This window comes from Apteryx mantelli, chromosome 27 (assembly GCF_036417845.1).
Source record: "Apteryx mantelli isolate bAptMan1 chromosome 27, bAptMan1.hap1, whole genome shotgun sequence".
Taxonomy (NCBI): domain Eukaryota; kingdom Metazoa; phylum Chordata; class Aves; order Apterygiformes; family Apterygidae; genus Apteryx; species Apteryx mantelli.
In genome coordinates, this window is record NC_090004.1 from 8,763,638 (window position 1) to 8,785,169 (window position 21,532).

General features: G+C 46.3%; 2 protein-coding genes across 5 annotated transcripts in view; one reads left to right on the forward strand and one right to left on the reverse strand.

The window, feature by feature from the left end:
• The window catches only part of FHL3 (four and a half LIM domains 3), a 31,749-nt gene extending 20,510 nt beyond the window's left edge, over positions 1 to 11,239 (reverse strand). For 2 of the 4 annotated variants that reach the window (XM_067311584.1, XM_067311582.1), the window contains exon 1: positions 10,967 to 11,239. The gene's annotated coding sequence lies outside the window, so the exon portion shown is untranslated. Of the gene's footprint in view, positions 1 to 10,727; positions 10,804 to 10,966 lie in introns of those variants that run through there. The other 2 variants (XM_067311581.1, XM_067311583.1) reach the window with 2 other exon arrangements.
• Positions 11,240 to 12,087: 848 nt separating this feature from the next.
• UTP11 (UTP11 small subunit processome component) lies at positions 12,088 to 16,912 on the forward strand. The gene is made up of 8 exons (XM_067311578.1): positions 12,088 to 12,225; positions 12,324 to 12,385; positions 12,465 to 12,567; positions 12,770 to 12,883; positions 13,676 to 13,769; positions 14,078 to 14,208; positions 15,891 to 16,001; positions 16,618 to 16,912. Exons 1-8 carry the CDS (start codon positions 12,163 to 12,165, stop codon positions 16,699 to 16,701), a joined length of 762 nt encoding a protein of 253 aa, XP_067167679.1. The 5' UTR covers positions 12,088 to 12,162; the 3' UTR covers positions 16,702 to 16,912.
• Positions 16,913 to 21,532: the final 4,620 nt, after the last annotated feature.

Genomic DNA, 21,532 nt, shown 5'->3' on the forward strand with positions numbered 1-21,532 from the left:
TTATTCATGTAAAACATCTGTAGCAGCTGGAAGACATTCATTTGGCCTGCTAAGATTCATTAGTTTAAAAATACATAAATAAAGTGTTCATTTTACTTCCAGAAAGCTAACACTGCTCTCAGTTCTGCTAGGGTGCTTGGTGAATAATGCTTATGCAATCTTCTCAGCAAGAGGTATCAGATATCATAGTTTCACAAATGCATACAAATATCTGTTAACTAAAACAAGGCTTGTATTTGGGTTAATGCTCTTTTGTGAACTGGTATAGACTAACCCAAGTCATTCACAGCAATATGAAAACTAGCTTGCAAATAGTTGAATCCCTGTTTTCATTCTCTTTCTCCTATCCTCCCGAACTCAAGTGCTCAGGAAACTGATGAAACTTGCTTTTAAATTTACTGATTAACAGAAGTTTCTCTTCAGAACTGGGATTCAGATGCCTGTGCTAAAGGATTACAAAACAAAACCCCATGCATACTCCTTTCTCTCCAAGAAGTTCCTGCATAATCTAATAAACTTTCTAAAAAAAAAAAAAAAAATCAGAGTAAACAGGGGGAACAACTGAGACCATAAAAGTGTTGAACTTGGCTTAATATCTGTAGGGACTCACTCTTCCGGGCAACAGTTTGCAAAGGGTTATTTCTTGGCTAGCCATTTTTCTTTTGCTGGAAGATGCTGAGGTTTTAGTGAAGTTTCTGCAGAGTATGCAACAGTATTCAGCATTCGCTCAGCTAATGAGTTAAATCGTTGCAGCTCTCCGATGACTTGAAGATTATGGGTGTAGAAAGAGGGAATGCTCGGCTAGGGGAACGTTCAGCAGCCGCGACCAAACTGCGGTTAAAACAGACACCAATGATCCTATTCAGCTCCCAAACCTCAGACAGTTTCCATTTTCTCAATAACAAAGCATTTTTGTGGAGTGAGGTAACAGGCCTCCATCTGCCAGGTCTAACTCTCCACTAAGATTTCCTAAGAGTGTGGCTGAATGAGGGCTGGCCGGCTAAGCTGGAGACAGCGTGCAAAAGGCAGGCGCCCTTTACGCCTGAGAAACAAAGGGACACAGCTGTAGCAGGACAAACTTGGAGAGAAGCCTTTTTGGGACAGCCACACATTCTCCTAGGAGTTTGCATCAAAAGTAACCTGAAGTACACTCCAATCAGTGTACAACAGGAGAGCTCAAGAGGCTGAGGAAAGAGTGAGACTTTTCACTAAGGATGGACTGGATCAGGCAGGAGGAAACAGAGGACAAACACATGTAACTTCAGTACTTAGCAATCCAGCATAGAAATGTCAGAAGTATGGAGCATTGTGATTTAAAAAGTGAACACAGCTCTCTGAGTGCATCTGAAGAGATGCACCGTGAAAATGGGAACATAACCACCCTGCTCCCTGGAGGACGGCAGCGCACAGGATGAGCTGCTCAAGCAGGGACATATCCTTCCACATCTGAGATGTTTTATTTCCAAGCCAGAGCAAGTTACAGCCTGGGAACAGAGGTCAGCTTTTTATTTATTTATTGGCAGCCTGTAGTTTGGCATCTCAGTTTCAGGGATGCTAAGCACCTGCATCCTTCCTTTTGATTTCAGGCAAAGTCAGTGTTCACCTTCTCTGAAAAGCAGGCAATTCACTCAGGTTCAGATACAGATTCTGCCTACTGTCAGGACCCCCAAATCTGACTCTGGCCTCCTTCTTTAAGCTGTCACTTGTTAGTCAGCTCCCTTGCAATTCCCAGAGTCTTAGCTCCGGATTCAACATATCCCAACTACCTGCCCTACCAAAGGATCAGCAGATGGGACCACCACAACCTCAGGCTCACTCGTAAAAAACAAAGGCAAAATCCTTGGAACAGCACAGGGAGATGAGGCTGGCTGGAAAGAGCTGGGAGGAAAAGGTGGCTGTGCAGCACACAGGTCAGGAAAAGATCTTCATGGCATATGTGAGAGTCTTCTGATCTATTTTTTGTCCCTGCATATAGAAGGCTTTAAAAAGTAATGCAGGAGATCCTACTGCACACTGCAGTAGCCGGTGCAAATAGATGACCTGTGACTCGAGCAGGTCAGAACATACAGGACCCAACTTAGTTACTTCTCTGGTAAATAGTGCTGCCAAGGGCAGTTATTCATGCCACTTGGAGCCCTCATTCTGCCTGCATGACAGGAGCCATCCGAATACAAGTTTTTTAATCACAATTCAGGGGGATCAGAAAACATTTACAGAGAATCTATTCTGATGACTATTTTTAGTCTGCTACATCAGATTTTGTATTTACAAGGACAACAACACAGATTCACAAGCAAAAACCGCCTCAAAGTCATTTTGCACAACTTCTCTTGCAATTTACACCCTCCAGATCCATGACATTATGGCAGTGCAAAGGAAGAAGCAATGAGGATAGAAATGTAGGTGTAGATGGTCCAACAAGCACCACAGCATCAACTTTACACACTTCTGCTATTATGCCACAAAGCTTTGTAGCCAAGAACTCAGTAAACACATTTAAACCCTATTTAGTACTAGGGAAATGCTGAAATCTGTGTACTCATATATAATAGTCACAAGCACTAACAAGCAACAAACTCCAAAACACATGGAGCAGCTGAAACTTCTCTCAACTCACCTGCAACTCCAGTGAGCAATGCACTAATTGAGAGAAATGTCACTACCAAAGATGCCAATTCTCTAACCATCAGTCCTAACTTCTGTAGATGAGACACAGCCCCACAGAAACACATTGATGCAAACCAAGGAGGAGCTTTTTAATATCATAAGATACGGGGTATATGTCCACCTCTGCTGCTAATTTGCTGAATGGCCTTGCACAATTTCCTTCCCAGCTATACATCAACATTTTCCCATCTAAAGCAAAGGTAATTCTTCAGCTGGCTTTGTGAAAGCCTTTGCATTTCTACAGCACATTCTCCTGGAGTTTTGAAAGCATTAATACTGATCTCCTCAGTATCCAGTTTAATACCGGGCACCCAGCTGGATACCCAGAAAACCCAGCTGGCAAGTGGCATACCTTCCTTTCCCAGTCATGACAAAACATTTCCCAAGCCAGTTTTCTTCTTATGAAGAATGCTGCTGTCAAATCTCAAAAATCCACATTGCTAATACTTGCCCTAATGCAAGGTCAGCCAAAAATGACTTCCATCAGAGCTGAGCTCTGCTAGAGAAGGCTCCCTGGAGATTACAAGAATAGTACACTCAAGCCCAGATGGCAACAACGTGCAGAGCACATTTCCAGCAAACACAGTGACTGGGCAGAGGACTATGTAAACTGACTGAAGTCCACCCTGATGTCTGCCATCTGCTAGCTAGATGCAAAAATCTAAGCTGAGACCAGTGGGAAAGGTCAGGATAGTCTTACAGACTCTCAAGATACTGCTTTTGTTCTCACTATTAGCTTCTCAATTCCTTTGTTAAAGATACTAATCTCTCTGTAAGGCAGTTATTTGGAGCCAAGAGTTTATGTATTATTGCAAAACATATGCTTAAAAGAGACTGGAAATGATGTTGGCAGTGTTACAGAGGGGAGCAAAGCACAGCTTTGGGTCAAAACAAAACAAAAAACCCCTAAGCTAGTAAGCAATTCCCATGTGATAGTTTGGAAGAGCCAGCAAAAGCTTGTTCTAGAAAGAAAACAATACTGTGAGAACGAAGCTAACAAGAGCTGGCTCTTGAAAAAATAAAAAGGCCAGTAATGAGCCAGCATATCACCAACAGCACATATCCAAGAGAATCTTTCTGGGAAACCAACTCAAGTCATTACGCTGGAAAGCCCTTAGGGATTAGGGACCTTGAGGCTAAAAGCTGGCAAATTGCTTTATCAGTTAAAGCAGGTTCCAATGTTTTCTACTGTGTAAGAATAATTTGTTTTAGCCTACAGGTCTCTACAGAGCAACAGGTAAATTCAGGCTGCTTCCTCTGGGAAGGGAAATTGAGTGCTCAGTGAAGCCCTGCCCAGATGAGGGACATTTTTAGGATGTTTCCCACCATCACTGACATTCCTTCAGCCAAACACCCAGGCCTAGAATGCTCGGCCTGTTGGCTTTCCTTGCACTCCTGGTGCTCTCTGAGCTGCTGCTGTGCACCAACTGTGTGTCGATTACCTGGTGGGAAAATCATCTGAGCTGTTTGTGCTAGCACTCCACCAGTGAGCAGTCGCCACAAAAATGTGATGACTGTGCCTCCACAAAAGCATCTTCTGGAGGCTCATTCACCCAAAATGGAAGCAGTTAGAGCAATTATTTTGATGCAGCCTGTCTTCCAGAGGGACAAAGAAGAGACCTCACTATCTCTGTAGAGCAGGACAAAGGGAAGACTTTTGTCTGAGGTCTTCTATTTCCAGTCCAGCTACTCATAGTTACAGGATCATACTGGGAGCACAGGAGAAAGTGTGATCTCCAGCTGCACTTCTGTGCTGGCAGAGAAAAATCCTGCCTTAGCAGGGGATGTCAAGGTGCAATCCAGCGAGTTTCCCCCTCTTCCAACTCCTTTTCTGATTCATGTTGCCATCGTCTTTGCAATTGACCTACATAACATGTTCAGGCAGCACTAGAAGTATTTCCTATTCGCACTTCAATAGTAGCAAGATCTCCACATCTGGAAAGGTATTTCTCAGGAAAGTCACACCACAGGTGGCTGAGGGGTATCTTTCCCAGGAAAGGAAGAGAAGCACCCTGGCTTGTCTCAGTTCTTCAGTAAGACTTCCTGGCTGCAGAAGAACAAAGGTTGCCCAGGAGCAGAGAAAACATATGCTGTGCCTGTGCCCAAGCCCTAACTAATCTGAACAATGTGGGCAGAGTATTCAATTACCTCATTTCCAGGTGTGCTGTCAGCATGAGTCCTGACTGGCTTAGGATGAAAGAGGAAAAACTGTTCCTAGATCTGGACTTGTCTTCATCGTTTATGGTAATTATTGCCCGGCAGCCTTTAATCCTTTAATGTCATATCACACTCTCAGCCTTCAGTCTCTCTACAACCTTTTGATCAGCTGCTTACCATTCTGCCACAGAAGCGGCTGAAGGACACAGCATGAGAGACCATGAACTCACCGGGACATAAGGCCATGCCAACCCAGCCCACAGAAAAAGAAAAGCAAAGAAAGACACTGTAAAAGGACTTGGGCAGTTCAGCCAACTTCAGACAAATAGCGATTATGTATGCTAGCAACATAGGAGCACTTATGACAGATGTATATCTAAACAATTACACTATCTATCCAGCTATTCACTTCAGTACCACAGCCTTTAATAACACAGTACTCAACAGCACTACTCCATGCATCACAGGAATACAGGGAGTTTCCAACACCAATCACTCCATAGTGCTTTCACACACTGAAAGATTTTTGATCCTCTCCAAAAACTCATCCCTTCCTTTACTGTAAGCCTAAGCACTCCTGATATGCATGTAGACATCTCATCTCTTTACAAACCCTCCCAGACTACTGATCTCAATGTTATCTTACAGCAATGAGCTTCAAAGGCTGTGTACTGAATAAGTGAAAAAGTCAATTGATAAAGTACTTTTTGTCAACAAGGAAATGGACTGTTGGGAAACACAGCAAAGTATTCCAAAGCTGCACAGACTGCCACAGCATTACCAGGTCTCAGTTGAGGAAGTGCTAGCCTGGAGTTTGTGCAAAATATCCTTTAACACAGGCACTAGATCCTCAGCAGCTCAAGAGACCGCTTTCTTCTTCAAAGCATATATATACATATAGTTTCCCTATGGCAGTAGAAAGTTAGTTATACCTGATCTACATCACCTTGTTTTCAAGTAACTGAGCTACAAAAACTAAAGCTGAAAACAAGCAAGCAAAAACCACACATCTTTGTGCTACAGCATGACTGTTTAGCCCATAACAGCTATTCAGTATCTGTTATCTCTACAGTTTTTTTTATTAGCTCATGTATACTTTGGCTGCACATCCAAGCAGTCATTTAACCAGGGTGAGAGAGGAAAATCTTGGACTCTCAACAATGGCAAAGCAGTTTAATCTGCCACTGGGGACAATGACTTGACTCCTATTGGCGTTTAGTACTGGCAGGGTCAAGTGTAACATGTGGTGAAGGAAGCACTCGGGAAGCAGAGCTGCAGCAGTTCCATCAACACTGAGTATTTCCTTGAGCTATTCAGAGATCCCTTTCCCTCTTGTGTGTAGAGAGAACAACTCCAGCTGTTCAGTCACCTGTACTGACATCTCTGCTCACTGGATTTATGAGTTTTGGGGCTGCTAACAGCTCCGGGTTGGATATAGCACATTCCTCTGGCCTACAGCTTAGACTTTCAAAACTAAGTTAGGAAGACTGAAGCAGTGAAGATTTTGTCCTTGGCATCAGCCCCTAGCTTTGGTCCTGGAAGCTGACTTGTATTCCTGAACAGAACTGGCACTGGGCAGGTTGGGCATAAGCATTAAAACAAGCTTTTGTCCAGCAGTGACTCCAGTTAGGAGGGTCAAGAATTTCTTAATATTTATCCATGGTGCTGATTTAAGAAGAATTATTTTTGTATAGGAGAAGCTCAAAACACTTTACAATAAAAGAACAATGCAACTTGCAAAATTGGGACAATCTACAGTGATATATTCAGAGGCAGATCAGAAATGATGAGAGTTAACGTTAACAGTCAGATGACCACAGACAAATAAAGTCAAAGTGAGATTGTACTAAGGACAAGAACAGAAATTTCAGGATCTTTATTCCATTGCTATTTGTATGCCATGTTAACACATTTCTAAATAACTCTTGATTAAGAATTTTAAAACTATTAGCTTACTCTTAATAGCCATGCCTTTCTGGTTTCCTATAGAGTAATATCATCATCTCAGAGGGCTCCTATTGAGTAAAGGCAGAATCATTTGTTAAAACTGTTCTCCATTTAGCAAACATCAACAGACACAAAGTGAGTCACCAAGCAGAGGCAATTCTGCTAGGATGAAATACAGGAAGGTGGAAGCTGTGTGGCATTCTTCAGTTTTCCCTTTCCTTTCGCAATTAGACCCTTGATATTTTTTTCAACAGGAAAACTGACACTCCCCCCTCCTTGTAAACTGCTGACAATTCTATTTCACACCTGGCAAAGCCAATGCAAAACGGAAGGAAGAGAAGAAACAAAGACCAAGAACTTTTCTCAGCAACTATACCTCCCCAGAATGCAGCATTTTTCCTTCCAGCTGTAGCTAAAGATACACTACTTCTTCATGGATAAAGTCTAGTAACTACATATCAGTCACTGTGGGAAATGCCACCTCCTGTGTCTGGAAGGACCACAGAGCTAAGTACACTGCAGCAGCTTCATGGCAGCTGCTTCACAGAGCACAGTCAGAGCTGTCAAATCTGGCTATGGGACATAAATCCTACCGAAAGCAACAGAGCATGCGCAGCTGAACCCCTTTGCTTGCAAAGTCTCAACCCTCACACTTAAAATGTCCTGTCCTTTAAAAGTAATTCTAAACTGCTAAAACTCTTGGTAACAATATGAGATTAAATAATCTCGGTAAGAGTTTTTCTCTGTGCCCCCTAACAACTGGAATTTTCCCTTTCCTAGATGCAGCTGGTGGCTACTGTTATAGCTGTTTTTTTTCCTTTCTTTACTTTTTTTTTTTAAACACTTAAATTTGTTCTGATAACATCATCAGGCAAAACATTTTCAATTTCTCTCTGAATTTTTTCACTTTGAGCCTCAAAATCACACTTACACCAGCAGAAATAGTCCAAGTCCCACAAAGAACGAGGGGTAGTAGATTGCATTCTAGACAAGAACACTGGACAGGAGAACAGCAAGTGCCACTTGCACCTTCTTGCCAGATCGAGCTAGATGCTCCATCAAGGGCACTGGCAATCCAAGAACAGATGTTGATCAGGGATACTGAACACCAAAGGAGGAACGGCTTCCTTACTGGAGCAATTACGAGGCCACTGTCCCAGTGAAGAAGCCTGACTTCTATTCAGACACAGCCAGTCAGTCAGTCCCCAATTTTCTGTAAATAACTGTCTATGGAAACTTTCTGACATGAAGGGTGAGGCAGAGGCAAACAGGGTTACATTCATCTCTCTTCTGAGGCTGCTGATGCAGTTAGGGTTCTTCAAGCATGACCTTATGCAAGCTGGGCACAGTGCAAATCCCACAAACACAGACCAGAACCCCAGCAGGCCACCATGGAAGTCTCGTGCATCAATGTTGTGATTACCACAAAAGCCCTTTCCCCAGGGGAAAAGGAATCACTTGAGCCTAAAGAGGAATCAACTTACTCTGTTTTCCTGTTGGTATTGCAGGAAGCAGCAGGCCACATAACAGCATCAGCTGAGCTGCAATTAGGAACACACAGTAGAAAGCATCTCGCCTAGTAGAACAAGCAGTAGAATAAGCGAGCCCTGGCTGCAAACTGAACCAAATGCTTCCAAAGGTGGTGCATTGGGAATTTCAGTAACCTGCCTGCAGAGAAGTTTTTCCTGACTCTGTCAGTTAAGGGTTTCAGACCTAGCAGCTTCAAGACAGAAGTGAACCCCTGAGCATCACCGAGCTAAATATATATAATATTCTAATATCCTTTTGAAATCTATTGACCAGTGAGCGTTGTCTATAGCCACACAAAGATCCCATTCTACAGAAAAAAGGATGTGTGAGCAGGGCAGATACAATGACATGGGCCAGAAGAAAGATTCCTGCCCTCTCTACCTATGACAGCCTCAGAGAGCTGAGCCACCCAAGTGCTGGCCACGTCCTCTGTCAGCATGACTTTTCAGAGTCTGTTCTAAAACGAACTGCAATGTAAACAGGAAGCAGAGCTGACAGAAGACGTGCTGCAGATGGCTGCAAGCCCTGCAGAGGGAAGGGCAATGACCTACCATCCTCCCAAAGGCCAAGGAACCAACCTGATCCTCAGCACGCTAGTCACTTCTCAGCTCTTTGGATGCTATTCTGAAGGCAGGGGAGATGCAACATTCAGGAATGTCCAAATTCTCCTCCAAAAGAGGCACCTCAAAAACATCTAACACAGAGACAGTGATACCCCAGAAGATGAGGACCAAGGAACTTCCCACAGGGCTTCCTGGAGGGGAATTCTGGGTCGTCCCAAACACCACCTTACCTTTAGTATGTCCCCACAATCCCCTACATACAGGCTTAAGGAGTTCTTGGTCCAAATCATACTTCTTGCTGTGAAGCATCCACTTCTGGGCACACAGCTACTAACAATATTGCCTGTATTTTTGTCTGTTAACACTATGCCAACCTTAAAAGTATTCAAAATTACAGCCCTAGCTAGGTAAGAATTAAACTAATGCCAGCAACTCTGCACCTATTTCAAGAAAAGTTACAGAAGTAACTGCAGAGGAAGAGGCAGCCATGTGGTCTCCATCCTATAAAAAGGAAGGAATGGCACAAAAATAAGACAGAAGAAATGACAGATTTCCCCTTTCCTGCCATACTGATGATAGCCTGTCTTTCAGGAAGCTAAACCATCTCTTGACAAAGCAGATCAGGGAAATGAGGCAGCCTCAACACCTCTGTAAACACCAGAAAAATATTACTCAAGTCAAAAACAGATTTTTAAATACCAGAGGCTTCAGAGGAAATATCCAAGAAAATGGTTCTCAAAAAGTGAACAGTAATGGAATATTTGACAATCACATATTGGTAGCAGCTGGAAAAGCCACAGATTTCAAAAGCTTGGTAGAGGAGTCAGAAAAGTATCTGTACATACAACCTTCTCCCAGCACTCTTCCCTAGCCATTCACCAGTGGCCTGTGCAGCTCATCAGACCTTTGGCCCAGTCCAGGACGGCCTTCCCTATGCTCCTATGATAGGTTTTCCAAATTGTCAATATTTCTTTATGATTTTCAAAAGAGGGAGACAATGAACAGATTAAATTCAAATCTAAATAGAGACACCTCAGTATCAAAGCCTACACAGTGAAGATAGGTAACCACCCTCACATCCCACCTATTCAGCTTTCAGTAAGTGCGAAGTAACTCCTCCTAATATGCTTCAGCTAGGCTAACCATAAAGTATATCCAGCATTTCCATGAAATCTCATGGAATGGGGAAAGCGATTAATATAACCACATGTACAAAATACTTAGAAAACTAAAAACCAAGAAAGAAAACATTATCTGAAAGAAACTATATAACAATGTAAAACTAAACCATGTACAGTAAAGAACATTTTGAAAAGCCACTGAGCTATTTCTTAAAGAAGTAAGATTCCAACTGTGACTTGAGTCATCCTCTAACAAAAAAAACAAAAAAAAGGCTTTGAGTAATCTTAATCCATCCCTCTCCTAGGACTCTTTGGACATAAAGCAACCATTTGGAAGGTGTTGAAAACTTCTCTATACTAGGTTTGAGCATTTGTTTTAACTTTGCTTCTGAGTTTATTGCTTGGATAAAGTTTTAGAGGTTGCTTAATAAAATACAATTTAAGGATTACAACTTTACAGTCTGGAAAAGAGACTATGGCGCCAAATTTTTTTCTTTCAGAAAATGACATAAACTGTACTTCCTAAAAGAAAAAAAATCGATCCAGCTGTCCAAGCGAGTTTACGTCTTGGTTAGTGACCCAGTAAACCCGAGCCGGTTCCCCCAGGATGCCCAGTTCCCACCCTTCCTCCTCAGACAACGCCGCGGACGCGGCTCGCGCGGGGCCCCGCGGCGCGGCCCCTACGGGCGGCCCCGGCCCCGCCGCCCCCGGCCCCACCGCGGCCCGGCCCGCTCTGCCCCACCTGGTCGGCGCCGCGGCCGCGCCGCTCGCTGCTGCCGGTCCCGGCGCTGGGCAGGCAGGCGGTAGCGGCGCCCCCGCCGGCGGCGCCGAGCCGAGCCCGCCCCGGCGGGGCGGAGCGGTGGGAGTCGGGGCCGCCCCGGGTGCTGCCCCGCGCCCAGGGACGGCAGCGCGCAGCGCCGCCCGGGGGCTGCTGGCAGCCCCGTTAACCGGCACCCGCGATGGGGAGCCCGCTCGCCTCACCGCCGTTTGGCGTCTTCGTGTTACTGAAGCCGGAGAGGCGAGGAGAAGGGCTTCGCCGAAGCGCGAAGCCGGAGGTTCACTCCAGGACCTGTTCGCTCCAATTCATCTTTGCTGGCAGGGAAACGAGAGCAGCAATGGGCAACCGCGCGCCCCGAGACGCTGCTAACAGGGCTTCAGGGAAACAGACCGCCTGCGAGCTCTCCTCTCTCAGAGAAGGCCCTGGAGAAACACGCCATCTCTCGTATTTTAAGAAAATCCTGGTGTCGGCTTTCGGCTGCGGGAAACGAACAGCCCCGCGGAGCCGCCCGCAGCGAGCCCGGCCCCGCGCTGCTGCCGCTCCCGGGCGCCCCTGCGCGGCGTGCCTGCGCTCTGCCGCAGCGCCCCGGCCGAGACAGGCTTTCGCGGCCGCAGATACGCTTCAACGGTGTATCTGGCCATTCCCCTCTCTTTATTCTCTTTCTTCCGCACCGAGGTTTTGTTTTACCAGTTATTTGCAGAACAAAACAATCCTAAACTCGGCGCTGCAAGCTGCAGTGAGGACGCGGACAAGCCCCGCCTACGCTTTCACAGAGGAGCGGGGGCTCCAGAGCCCCGGCAGAAAACCGCGTCAACGAGAGATAAACGCGCAGGCCGGCGCCCTAACTGGCCAGGCGCGCACCCCGAGACAAGCCGAAGGAAGGAGTGCAGGCGCCCAGCCCAGATTAAGGCTCACACACAACAAGAACGCGGCCGAGCGAGCCGAGCTCGGGCAGCGCTGCCAGGCAGGGCCTGAGGCCGAGACCCCGAGGAAAGAGGCGTTGCCACCCGGGCTGCCCCGGCCCGGCCTTCCCGGAGCGTGGGTGAGGCGGGAAGGCCGCGGCCCCCGGGGCAGCACCGGCCCTTGCCGGGGCCGGGCTGCGGCAGCGCCTTTACTCAACGGCAGAGGCGCGCACGGGAGCCTCCTCGCCGCCGCTCCGGCACAGGGCTGCCGCCGGCGCCTCGGTCGCGCTCCTGGGCCGCCTGTCGCCATGGAGACGCGCACTTCCTCCCACACCGACAGCCTCCGCGCGCCCGCCTGGCTCTTCACACTGCGGCTTCCGTCGAGGGGGCGTGGCCTCCGGGCGGTGGGCGTGGCGAGAGCAGGGGCGGGGCATTGGGCGGGGCGCCGGTCGGCGAGCAGGACAGCCGCGTGTGGCCGCGTCGCGCCTCCCGCCGCCATGTCGGCCGCCTTCAGGAAAGCCGCCAAGTCGGGGCAGCGCCCTCACCGCGAGCGGGCACAGGTCAGTGCGCCCCCCCTCGGGCCGGGCCCTCCGCCGCTTGGCCGGGCCGGGCCAGGCCGGGCGGTGCGGGCCCCGCGCCGACGCTGCGTCTCCCCTAGCCGGCGGCGCGGAGGAAGCTGGGGCTGCTGGAGAAGAAGAAGGACTACCGGCTGCGCGCCGAGTGAGTGCCCCCGTCCCCCCGGGCCCCGCCGCGGCCCCAGCGCCGCCCGCGGGGCCTGACCGCCTCGCGCTCCCTCTAGTGACTACCGCAAGAAGCAGAGCGCGCTGCGGGCGCTGCAGCGGGCGGCGCTGGACCGGAACCCCGACGAGTTCTACTTCCGGATGACGCGCGCGAGGCTGCAGGTGGGAACCGCCCCGCCGGCCGCTCCCGCCGCGCCCGCCCGCCTCTCCCGGCGTTGGCAAAGGGAGCGGCAGGCTCGGTGGAAAATGAGGAGCATCTGCGGGGCGCGGGACCGCAGGGCCTTCTGCTTTTTGTCGGAGCCCAAAGCGCGCTGCAGCGGGGCGGCACCCGTGCCTGCGAGCGCTGCCTGCCCTCTGCTTCCAGGATGGAGTTCACATCATCAAGCAGCCGAAGGATGAAGTCACCCCTGAGCAGGTGAAAGTGATGAGGACGCAGGATCTCAAGTACGTGGAGATGAAAAGAGTGGCAGAAGCCAAGGTAATACTTTGCTTTTTCAGTGTTTTTTGGTTGGCTGAGAATTTTTCCTTTAACTTTCTTTTCTGTTGTTGTTGCTGTTGGCTGTTTGTGTGTATGGTTGCTGAAATTGGGCTTGTGTAATACCAGAAATGACAGGTGAAAATGTCAGTGGAGCTTTATATGGAGCCTCAGGGTGTAAGCTGTACTAAAAACTTTACTGTATATTGAATGTGATAAAACAAGGCAAATTTCTGTGTAAATTTCAGACATTAAATACTCTTGCTTCTCATATTTAGCAAGAATAGAAAATGGTTGAATAGGTTACTGAAATAGGTTGAATATTCTAGGCAGACAGCATACTTTTGACTCCTTCTGAAAATGATTTATTCTGTAATATTGGTCCACACATTACCACTAATGGAACTATATTAAACAGTGTGGTCCACACACTAAATAAAAGCTAAAGAAAGTCAACTTTGGATTTGCCTTCAGACCCTTGCTAGTACTTTCAAGGTAGTCCTTTCTATTTTGTCTGCCATCAAGGTAAGTTACTCACATTTGAAAAAATCATTTGAAAAATGATTTGTACGTATTTGGCTGGGTAATACTGGAAATTACTGTTAAACTCTACCTGAGAAGATTTTGAGGAGACAACATAAATGTAGACTAGATATGTTTAAAGAAGACTGAAAAAGAAGAAAGAGTTTAGATGCAGATACTTTTGAGAAGCAAACAGGAATTTCTTTCAAGGAGACACGATTCACCTTGTTACAGATGCTCAGCAAAACTGAGATCAACTTTTCCTTTTTGCAGAAAATCGAAAGGCTGAAGTCAGAGCTCCATCTCCTGGATGCTGAGGGGAAGCAGTCCAACAAGCATGTGTTCTTCTTTGATACCAAAAAAGAAGGTAAGATACATAAAGGCTTTGTCCAAAACTTTTTTTTTTGATGTTTTCTTTCAAGCTGTGTAAAATCTATAAAACACCATGGTGCTTTCTTTATGCTGTTGTCATAAAAGAAGATTCTATTTCAGGAAAAGTAGTTTAAGTGTTCTGAAAATCCCTTTTGATAACTAGAGAAGGCCTTTGTTCTGCAGGAGCTATCTTGCTAGGACTCTCTCCATTGCTGACTGTGCATAAGCGACATTCAGGAGGTTTGCTGAGCATTAGTCCAAGTGTGGGAGTTTTTATTCCTAGTATTCTTTTTTTTTTTCTAGTTCAAGAGTTTGATATTGCAACTCATCTGAATACTGTTCCAGAGCTAGTAGATAGAGTGTACAACCGACCAACTATTGCAACATTACAGAAAGAGTCACTGAAAGGAGCCACTGATCCTGCCCACTTAAAGGTAGTTTGTGCTGCCACTATTTGTATTGTAGCGCTCTTAACTTGCACTTTACGTCTTTTATGCCATAAATCCTCAAAAGGGTTCACTGGAATGTTTTGAAGGAGGACAAAGTTGTTCTGTTATCCTAGAATTATTATTGGTGACACAGGGCTGTACTGTATGTCACATAATCATAAAGTATGTGTAGACCTACAGTCAAATCGTGGACCAACATGGAGAATTTGTTCAGCTGTATCCCAGGCCACTATGAATTACAAATCAAGAGTTGTGATTGGTATTCTTTGAAGAAACATGGGCCACAGTGGAATGGTGTAGATCTGATTAGAGGTGTTCCTTGACACACTTGATACATTTCTTCTGTTACACAACATATACCTATGGGAATATCTTTTCATTATATTGCTATAGTTTTAAGTGTGATTTTACAACATCTCATTGTTAAGTCTTCTCCACAACTCAAAAACCCCCTCATACCTCTGAATAGGGGATGTGAAGAAGCTTCCAACATAGATATATCTATGAAATTTCAGCTATACAGTTTATTCCTCTTTTCTGTAATGCCAACAATCATAGTAATCTTTCTCTTGCAGAAATAAAAATAATTAGGGTTCTGATCTCATGCTATTTTTTCCCATTAGTTTCTGAGCATAGTACGATTTGAGATTCAGGGCTTGTCTCCTCCCGCTCTCCCCCCACTTTTCTTCTCAAAGACATTTAAGCTATGGTCTCATTTCCTTAGCTTTTCTAATTTAGAATGTTTCATGATTCTTCAGCATGAATTGCTTGCACAGCATCAACTTTGATGTTTTAATATCACAGCAGTTCAGTCCTAGAAGTAGCTAAACTTGACTTTAGCACTATAAATACCTCCTAATTAGTTCTGATGTAGTGGACAGTCTTATAAGCTTGAGTCAGTATGTATAAGGTAAAAATAAAGTTGTCTGAAATTGCTGATTAGTAAATTTGTAGTCTGTTGTCTTCTGATTCAGATGTCAGATAACATCCTGTGGTCCCTTCCTTCTTGCCAGCTTTCTCAGTTTGACTTGTCAGTAAAGCAGTTGGACAAGTTTTAGACTGATGCATCTTCTCTGAATGTCTGAGTCATATTGTAAGCATGTTGGGATCTGTTCTTTTTAGATGTAATTACTTAAATCACACCTGCAGTAATACCATTTTGTGCTGGGAAAACCATCAGTTCTTAGTAGATAAATGTGACAAATTGCATTTTGGGAGGCCTCTGTGCAATTTCTAGGCACTTCAGAAATTGGTCGCAGACTTTTTTTCCCTCTCTGAATAAACAGTTGTGAGTTTTCCTTTCAGAGTTAAATATTCTCTTACACTCAACACTGAAGTTCAGATGAGTTAGAAAACTGAGGTTTCCAGAGACCACCTACTAAATGAGGCTCCACAGTATCCAAGCCAGGTTAGAAGAAGGTTTTTTGGTTTAGATTTAAGAGATTAAAACAAGCAAGGAGAATCAAGTCCTAACTGGAAAACCTCTAGTCTGATAATCAAAATGTTACACAATTTTCTGGAATCTAGCCACAGAATAGAAGCAGCATTCTTTAGTAGAACTGTTAAGATTTAAAATGCAAAAAAGTCTGTGAGGTCCAAGTTCTCAGAAGAGGTTAGTTCCAGACTGTCTTATTTATTTCTTAAAAATGCTTTTTTTTCTTCTCCAGAAATTAGCCCAACAAAGGAAGAATCAGTATGACCTCCTGAAGCAGCGTATCGAGCGAGAAAAAACAATGTTTGTTATTGCACAGAAAATCCAGACACGCAAAGATCTTTTGGTGAGGGATTTAGGGGTTTTTTTTGGATCTGTTTTGTTAACATCTTTAGGTCTAGTTTTGTATGTATGTACTTCTTCATTCCAGTTATACTGACATTTCCAGGTAGCTCCTAAAAGTAACTCTTTGGTATGGAGAAGGCAAGGAGAGGGTTTCACAAAGCATTCCACTTGTAACATGACTAGTAACTTAAATTTTATCTGCTATTACAACTCTACCATATTAGCAAGGACAAAGATTTAAGTCTTGAAATGGTGTACACAGTCTTTTGTAAAATACTATTGCTGTCACCTCTCAAGTACCAAAGTAATGCTTTCAAATAGCAGAGGGAAGGAAGCAGTTCTGTAGGTTACAAGAAAATCTTTTAAATCCTAATGACCAAAAAATTACTTGTTTTGGTGGGGCTTGCCTTCCACTGGTGCCTATGAGCAAAACAGATTGTGCCTGACAAACTAAAGGCAGAAAAGCAATTGGAAATACAATCCCCATCTAAATAGTGGAAAGTGTTCACTTTTCACTAACACCTCTTCAGTCCCAGGTAGGGCTTGTGTTATTCATGTAAAGAGGTTTCTTCTTGTGTTCTAGCAAATAAAATAGTTTTCTTGTTCTTTTTTTTCAGGACAAAACTCAGAAAGTGAAGGTGAAGAAGGAGACAACAAATGGTCCAGCTATTTACAAGTTCAAATTTCAGCGGAAACGTTAACTGTTCCATGAAATAACTAATGTAACCTTCTTTGTTTAGAAGAAAGGGGATTCGCCTTATGAAGAAGTACTGATGCACTGTCAACATCAGTCTGACTTCCACTGCAGCCTAACACTTTGTCAAAACAAATTACTGTGGGCCTTCTGTAGCCATAAACACATTGTATCTAATTAATGGATTAATAAATCAGAGTTTGTCCTCATGGTATTTACATTAGAAACCCACAAGAGGTGCCTGAATGTGCTAGTGATGTACACTGTAAGCAATCCTTGAAAAGTCAACATCAAAGCTATGAGACTCAAAGATGTGGTGCAGGCAGCATGCAGACAAAATAGGTATGCCAGGCTTTTTGTTACTTTCAGTTGTGTGGCCAGCAAACCATGACATGGCCAAACACACACAAGATTCTAGATCAGCTTTTCTAACTAGCTTTTCTAGCAGGCTAAAGTTGAATGTTATCTTTCTAATCACCTTTTTTCCACATCTGTCTTTGGTTTTTCTGTTCTGTGCAGATAAAGTATTTCACTTTGAAACTTGAGAGGTGAAAGGCATTGCTAAGGGCACATTGCTAAATGCAGGTACTATCTTAGCCAAAGGCTATTCAGGAATGGTGCTAAAGTGAGGAATTGGTTCTTCCACTCTACAAGGAAAGATATCCTTTGTGAACAACTTTGGTACTTGAGAAGAGTGTGCATATACACATAGCTGTTTGTGCTTATTTTATCTCATACCTTACAAAGGGGTACTGCTCCTACCACAAGGAATTTCCAGTGCAACTAAGTCTGAACAGAGGCAGTGCTGAGATTCATAAACAGGGAGAAACAAAGGCCAGATGTGGGACTGAAGTTTGGCCTGTTTTGTTTGTTATGCTTGTTGCTGTTTTGGTAGTTGGAGGAGGGTTTCAAATGAGAACAATGGAGACATCCTCGAGTGTCCTGGAGTAGTTCAGGCAAGTTGAGAGCCTGGGTGTAAACATTCCTTCCCTTATCTCTCTCACTTGTAGTGTATCTGCCAATAATAAGCACATGCCCATGCAAGATGGTCAAAAAAAAAAAGATACTCTTTCTCAAGTCCTTCCCATGTTGGGAATTTTTGTAGCCTGTCTTAGAGGAAACATGACTATTTTTCAGGTGCTGAAGTATAGCTTCAGTGTAGCAGTGGATGTAGTTCCTGTAATTACAGAGATTCCCAAGTTAGGAACAGTGTGGCAATATCTATTATTATTTTTTTCTTTATGGGAAACATTAAGGGAGGGACTATATTTCATTTTTAAAAGCGGTTAAGACTTCTGCATATGGAAGGAGTCTTCCCATTCCACTGGGAGAGTGTAATAGAAACAATCCAGCATCAGACTAACTCGGAGGAAAAATTAATACACTACATGGCAAAAAAGCGCTCCTTTTCCTTCCTCTTAGAAAAAGCATAGAGGTACAACTGAAAACCGTGCAGCTTTTCGCCGTGAAGGCTTTTCCCCCCGCTGCTGGCAGAGAAGGGGGGAAGCGGGGTGAGGCGGGTTCGCGCGGGCGCCGCAGCGGCCGGCAGGGGGCAGCGGAGCGGCGCGGAGCGGCGCGGAGCCCGCGGGGGCGGGTCCCGGACACCGCAGCATTTCAGCCAGGCATTACTCGTTCATTTTGAGAGCTTCCCATTGGCAATATCCAGAGAAATACAAAAACCAAGTGCAATGAAAAGCTAGATTAGAAAAAAGTCTGGTAAGTTCACATATACGTATTTGGGACCTTTTAATTGTTTTTTAAAGTGTACATCAAGATTCCCAGTACACTGGGTGGGTGATCTTTGAAGTAAAATTTCTATTTGAATGAATAAATATTAGATCTGTATCCCTGAGTGACTTCACCTGCGCTGAGGGAGCTGCAAGGGATGAAGCAGACCAGCAGCCAAAGCCCCTTGGAGGACACCAGAGCAATGACCACGGTAGGATGAGGAGCTGTGACCCTGGCAGGGACAGCTCGTTAGTCCGGCGCTCTGAGTGTCTGTTCCCATCCCACCAGCAGATCGAGTGCTGCGACAGGTGCACATGGCCTCGCCGCTGGCAGACAGCCACCTTCTCGTGCAGCGAGGGGCAGGATGTTTCGGGATGTGCCGGCAGGCCATGCCATGCGTGGGGTGGCCGCGGCCCCAGCTGTGCTGTGGCTGCCGCAGGCTTGCGTGTGCAGACACGGCTCACCCCTGCTACCTGCGACGTGCAGGGTCGGGCAGGCGCAGACTCTCCCACAGGCGGCCAGAGCAGCACCTTTCCCAGTAAAACCACACTACTTCAAAGAGCAAAACCAGCAAAGTTCCTGTATCTGGCCACTACCATCTCCCTGTACATTTCACAGCACTGCCTGGCTCTGCAGCTAGACAAACATTCAGGCTATTTATGCAGAAAATGCCATCAGAGGTTAAACACTGCTTCTGGTGCCGAGACCCTGCTCCCTGTGGAGCAGCTGAATGGGAAACAGGCTCCTGTTGGAACAGAGAAGCTGGTCTGGTTTTCCTGGTAAGGCCAGCACATTTTGAAGGTGAGGGAATGAAAACAGCGTCCAGGCGCTGTCTGGCCATTTCTCAGGAAGATCCCCTGTCCCGCATCATGTCATGGTTTGAATGAGACTCCAGCTACCCAAAAGCAACTTCCTACCCCCAGGTCCCTGCACCCCGGATTCGGTGGCCCCAGGGCGATGCGCAAGGACCAGGAGGGGTTCAGGAAGAGCACAGGGCTCTGCCCCAGCTTTGCAAGTAGCCCACAACAGGAAGCGGGGCCGACGCACACAGCGGCCGCGCTCTGCCTGCACTCGCACAGATCCTCAGTAATGTTCGCCCTGCGTTAGAAGAGAAGCAAAATCTGTGGGTGCAATCACACAGTGACTACCGTCTGCAGAGAAAAACCTGTTAGTCAAGCAGGGCGTCCTGCCAACATCCCACAGCACTGCTGTGAGAGAGACTTGGTCGGGAGCATCCAGATCCAGGAAAGATCAGTCCACCCTGGGACAGATGAAGAGAAGGGCCACTAATGCACGGAGGGGAACAGAGGGTGCATCCCACGAGAGGGACCAGGTCTCAGCTGTTTCAGCCTAGCAAGACAGGGGCTGTATGAGACTACCCTAAAAAGCTGGTAGATGGCAAACAGCGTGGAGGCTGCTTATAGTGGAGACCAGCACCAGCAGACATGGCTGGGTGCAAACTGCCCAGGAGCAGCTCTGAGCTGAACGTGGTGTTTCCCAGGAGGTTCTGGGACAGTCTCCTGAGAAGAGTTAAGGAGAGCACACAGTGAGGTGATCACCAGGATTGTACGATGTAGGTAGCACTTTATGGCAGAGGATAGCTTTTATCCAGGCCCATGTGCCCATGGGTCAGTCCCTGGACCAAAGACACTTGCTCTGGGGAACATCACTAAACCCTTCCCTCCACTCCATCTCTCAGCTCTGCTCTCATTTCGACCCCTGAAGTCCTTAGTGTAGTTTCCTCAACTTAAAGCACTGAAATGCTTCTGCAAGAGTCCAGGAAGAGTCAGTGCCTTATAACCGCAACAAACGCCCTGTGACTCAGCCACCGTGCAGGGCTTGAGATGCTGGTGGGATCCACCATCCTCTCGCCAGGCCCTTATGGGCAAAGATGGAGCAAGACAGCTTACGGCTATTTTCTGCTTGCAATAATTATAGTATCAGAGGCTGAACCAACTGGTTCTCTAGCAAGGAGATTCCCTGCAGCTTGGAAAATACAGATATCAAAATACTCCACAGATTCACCGCTCAGGTGACTCAGAATAATATTGTGCCATATAGTAATTTCATGTAATTCCTCGTTCAAGCTGAGGAACTCAATCGATAATGACCGCCTATAAAAGTTAATAGCAGGCTACATTAAAATGCTTGCAGGATTATCTCTAGGCAACTGCAACAGCATATGACTAGCAGAAGCATCGCAGGTCCAAGGCTTCAGGGGCAGCTTTGCTCCAGGCCTCATTTTCAGGACTGGGACCCAACCGGAGACCAGCACAGCCCCACACTGCCCACGACCCTCCTGTCCCACCAGCTGACGCTGCCCAGGCTGTGAGCGACAGCGAGGCAGAACACAGCCTCCCATGCTGTTTTTCTTCAGTGCACGACAAGGAGGGTCGGTAATGCAAATTAGGAGCAACTAATTGCTATTCAACACGGCTGGCCTCAACCTGTGCTTCCCTTGGCTCCTCCATCCCTTCAGTCTCCCCGGCCTGGCCGGGAGCATCGCCCCGGTCCCAGCCGTCCCCGCAGCCCCCAGTCCCCTCCCAACGGGATGCTCCTGCCTCCAGCTCAGTCCCAGGGGATTTAAACAAACCCATACCTGGCGCTGCCTGGGCTGGGAGAAGCCAGGCGTCCTCGCAGAGCGAGGACAAGGTGCAAACAGCCACGCTTGCTTTGCCATCTCTACAGTTATATGCCAGCAGCTTTCGAGCCCCGTGAACCGAGGTGCAGAGCATCGCTCGGAGCAGGCAGGAGCCTGTTGTATTCCCAGGATGTCCCTGGCTTCGCAGACCTAGAGCCCGAAGTAGTAAGCTAGTGCATATAGATCATCATTTACCAAAGCACAAGCCCCGATGCACCTTTCTAGGGAAGCTCTAATTTATTATGCGTTGTCATTAGCTGCGGCAGGCAGCAGGGCCTTCATTAGAGCCAGAGTTAAGGTCTGTTTTGGCTGCCTCATCAGCATCAGTGAACTGCGTCCCTGTGAGGTTTGATACAATTTAATTAACCTAATTAAAAGCTCTGATTGCAGAGATGATTGGGGTAGAGCCAGCAGCAACTGCATATTTATAACGAGCTGGAAGGTGTGGGACCAGAGCCAAATGATATGC